Genomic DNA, 3,549 nt, shown 5'->3' with positions numbered 1-3,549 from the left:
GCGCTGCTGTCGGCGCTCTTCGTGCTCAGCGTGGCGCTGGCCGTGCTGGCGCGGCTGCGCCGGGCCGGGCCGCCCGCCGTGCTGCGCTGCCTGGGCGCGCAGCGCTTCTCGCTGGCCGGCGCCGCCTTCCCGCCCGACTTCTGCGAGGGCACCTTGCCCTACTCCTACAACCTGTGCGTGGCCGCGCCGCCCCGTACCGCTGCCGAGGCCGCTTGGCCGCCGCTGCCCATCCTGCCCGCCGAGGAGCTTCTGGCCGGGGAGCCCTGCGACAAGCCGAGCCCGAGCAGCAGCGCCGTCGCGGGAGAGCCGCCCACCGACCCCGATGCACTGCAGGTCTGTAAGCCCCTTCACTCCTCTCTGAGCTTTTCGTAAGGGTGCGCAGGTGGCAGTGGGCTCTTGGGATTTGTGTCTGTTCTGGTTCAGCTAGTGCTGGTCTCTGTTTTTACAGGCGAGGATAATAACTGTGCCCCGTTTTAGGCAGCAGACATTGTGAACCAGCCCTTCCTGCCTCATGAGCTGTCACTGATGTCGGCTCCGTTGGGAGGCTCTTGTTCAGCTTATGCTGCATGAAACCGTAGGACTTATAAAGGTCGGCTTTCAGGGGTTTTTTTAATAAATTTTCCTCTCGGAGTAGTAGTGTAGTGACATCATCCCTTTTTTCATCAAATGTTCAGGTTCATGATTTTCTTCAAATGTTGTGTTGTGTGAAGTAATACGGGTTAGTAACGGTGAAAGCAGACCCTTACTTTTGGAAAGGGGATCCACTAGTTCTGCATGGCAGAGCTTGGAGTATGACTGACTCTCAGTGATGAGATTTTTCCTTCCTGATTTTGGTTTGCCGAATACATACACTGCGATCTTTTTCATTTCACTGCTTTTAAGGAAACGTGTTGATGAAGGAAAAACTTTCTTCCATTACAAATATATGTGTCTTTCACCCTGTATCCTCCCATCTTTTAGTGTAAGAAGGCTGCATAAATGGCTACAATAGTGAGACCACTTGATCGATCTCCAATCGGTCTCTGACTTTATCAGAGCTTTGTTTATTTGTTCTCTTTCTACGGTCATATATTATGAAGGGTTCCATCATGTGTGGTAGTGCCCTCTTGTTTACCAATCCTCAACTGTCTTGTCTGCAGACACTGAATGAGTTTTAAGAGAGAAATGGCGTGGGGTTTGTAGTTTGTTTGATGATTGGTTGGTTGGTTTGGTTTTGCTTTTAACCTGCGTTTCTTTTTTTTTTTTTTTCCCCAAAATTTATATATTCCTTAGTCAATAGGGTCTATCGGTAAGGCTGTTATCAAGAAGGGAGCACTAAGCTGTATAAGCACAACCTCTTTCATAAGGCTATGATGAAAAATTCGAAAGAAGTGGTTGGAAAGGGAAGACACGCAGGCTGATTCAGAGCAGCTTCGGATGTTCAGGGGCAATCTAACAAGGCAAAGAGGGCAAGGCAGTCCCTAGAATCCCTCCTTTTGAGGAGGAATCTTCTTCGCTGCTATGTTCAATTTCTATCAGTCTGGGAATCTACTGTGGCTGGAGGGGTTTCAGTGTTGACGCTCAGTGAGGAAAAACTAGAGAATGAATGACATAAAAAAGTGTGCATTTGCACGGAAGATGCTGTGCTTTCCTGCCATAGATGAGTAGATTCGGAATACTCTGCACGCCACATTAAGAGAACTTTGTATCTAGAGATTATCACAATCACATAAATATTTTCCCGCGCGGTAGAAAGAAATTAACACCAGGTCTCGCTATACTGGACCTGACATTTTCGTAGAGAATGTGACATCTTTTTGAGCTTCCCGTGGGCGAGGCAGGGCGAGCATGTCTCGGCAACGCTGCAGTGCCGGGAGGAGGCTGCGGGCGCCGCTGTTGACCGAGAGGAGCGAGAGGAAGGTCGGAGCGCTGCAGCCCCGCCCGCTGCGGACCGGCTCGATCGCTGGATTCCTGGCTAGGGCAGCGGTCTGTTTCCAAACATCCCGGCAGTGCGGAGCCGTGATATAGCGAGGCAGAGGGGCCGGCGGTAGCGGCCGGGAGCGACAGGTTTAAGGTGGAGTGTGAGCGGGATCGGCGGCGGGGATCAGCCGGTAGTGTTGCGGTGCCGGCGGTGCGGCGGCGGAGATGTGCTCTGCGGGGAGGCGCTGGGGCCGGCGGCAGCGAGTCCTGCTCTGGGGCGTCCTGCTGGCGGCCTGGGAGGCGGCGTGGGGGCAGCTGCGCTACTCGGTGCCCGAGGAGATGCCCAAGGGCTCGTTCGTGGGCGACGTGGCCAAGGACCTGGGGCTGCAGCTGCCGGCTCTCGCAGATCGTGGCGTCCGCATCATAGACAGAGGTAGGACGCAGTATTTCACTCTGCATGGGAAGACGGGACATTTAGTGACGGCCGAGAGGATCGACAGAGAGCAGCTGTGCCGGCTGGTGGAGAAATGCGTGCTGCGCTGTGAGCTGATAGTGGAGGGGGAAATGAAAGTTTACGAAATTGATGTGGAAATCACGGACATTAATGACAACTCCCCCACGTTCAAGGATACTGAAGTGGAAGAGAAAATAAGCGAGATGAATACCCCAGGGTCGCATTTTTCACTTCCCAGGGCTCACGATCCGGACTCTGGACAGAATTCCCTGCAGAGCTACGAGCTGAGCGGCGACGAGCACTTCTCACTGGCCGTGCAGACGGGCCCCGGCGGGGATCAGCGTCCCGAGCTGGTGCTGGCGAAGGCGCTGGACCGGGAGGAGGCGGCGTTCCACGAGCTGGTGCTGAGGGCGATCGACGGTGGCGATCCGGCCCGGACGGGCACGGCGCGGATCCGCGTGACGGTGGTGGACGCGAACGACAACGCGCCCGTGTTCAGCCAGGCGGAGTACACAGTGCGTGTGCCAGAGGACGTGCCCGTGGGCTCCACCCTCATCACCGTCACGGCCACAGACGCCGACGAGGGTATGAACGGGAACGTCAGATACTCACTGAAGAAAGAGACGGACATGGCATTGGATATTTTCCATCTGGATTCTGAAACAGGAGAGATCACGCTAATGAGAAGCCTGGACTTTGAGGAAGGTAACGCCTACGAGATGGAGGTGCAAGCACGGGACGGAGGACAACTTTACGATACGGCAAAGGTCGAGATCACTGTAACAGACATAAACGACAATGCACCTAAACTGACAGTGACTTCTCAGCTTAGTGAGGTCTCTGAGGACTCCCCGACGGGGACTGTTGTTGCCCTGCTACACGTACAGGACCAGGACTCGGGTGCCAACGGCGAGGTGCGCTGCTCCCTTGACGGGAATGTCCCGTTCCTCCTGGAGAGATCGCAGGGCAGCTACTACCGCGTGGTGACAGCGAGAGAGCTGGACCGCGAGCAGCAGTCGGAGTACAACGTGACGGTGCGGGCGTCCGACGGCGGGTGGCCGGCGCTGCAGAGCAGCAGGGTGCTGGCGCTGCGGGTGCTGGACGTGAACGACAACGCGCCGGTGTTCTCGCAGGAGCGCTACAGCGCGCGTCTGCGGGAGAATAACGCGGCGGGCGCGCTGGTGCTGGTGGTGCGG

At 56.0% G+C, this 3,549-nt stretch overlaps 2 protein-coding genes across 2 annotated transcripts in view; both read left to right on the top strand.

The window, feature by feature from the left end:
- The window catches only part of LOC114071013 (protocadherin gamma-A4-like), a 36,049-nt gene extending 34,091 nt beyond the window's left edge, over positions 1-1,958 (top strand). Inside the window, exons 10-11 of the mRNA XM_027908669.1 lie at positions 30-333; positions 1,821-1,958. Coding sequence (XP_027764470.1) covers positions 30-333; positions 1,821-1,958 — 442 coding nt within the window. The remainder of the gene's footprint in view (positions 1-29; positions 334-1,820) is intronic.
- Positions 1,959-2,099: 141 nt separating this feature from the next.
- Positions 2,100-3,549, top strand: part of LOC114071012 — a gene marked incomplete at its 3' end in the record, with an annotated part of 15,912 nt that continues 14,462 nt past the window's right edge. The window contains exon 1 of the mRNA XM_027908668.1: positions 2,100-3,543. Coding sequence (XP_027764469.1) covers positions 2,125-3,543 — 1,419 coding nt within the window. The remainder of the gene's footprint in view (positions 3,544-3,549) is intronic.

This window comes from Empidonax traillii, unplaced genomic scaffold (genome assembly GCF_003031625.1).
Source record: "Empidonax traillii isolate 1590-97213 ecotype Southwest subspecies unplaced genomic scaffold, ASM303162v1 scaffold1787:size119432, whole genome shotgun sequence".
NCBI classification, from domain to species: domain Eukaryota; kingdom Metazoa; phylum Chordata; class Aves; order Passeriformes; family Tyrannidae; genus Empidonax; species Empidonax traillii.
Note: the sequence above shows the minus strand (reverse complement) of the source record. Positions and strands in the feature narration are given on the sequence as shown.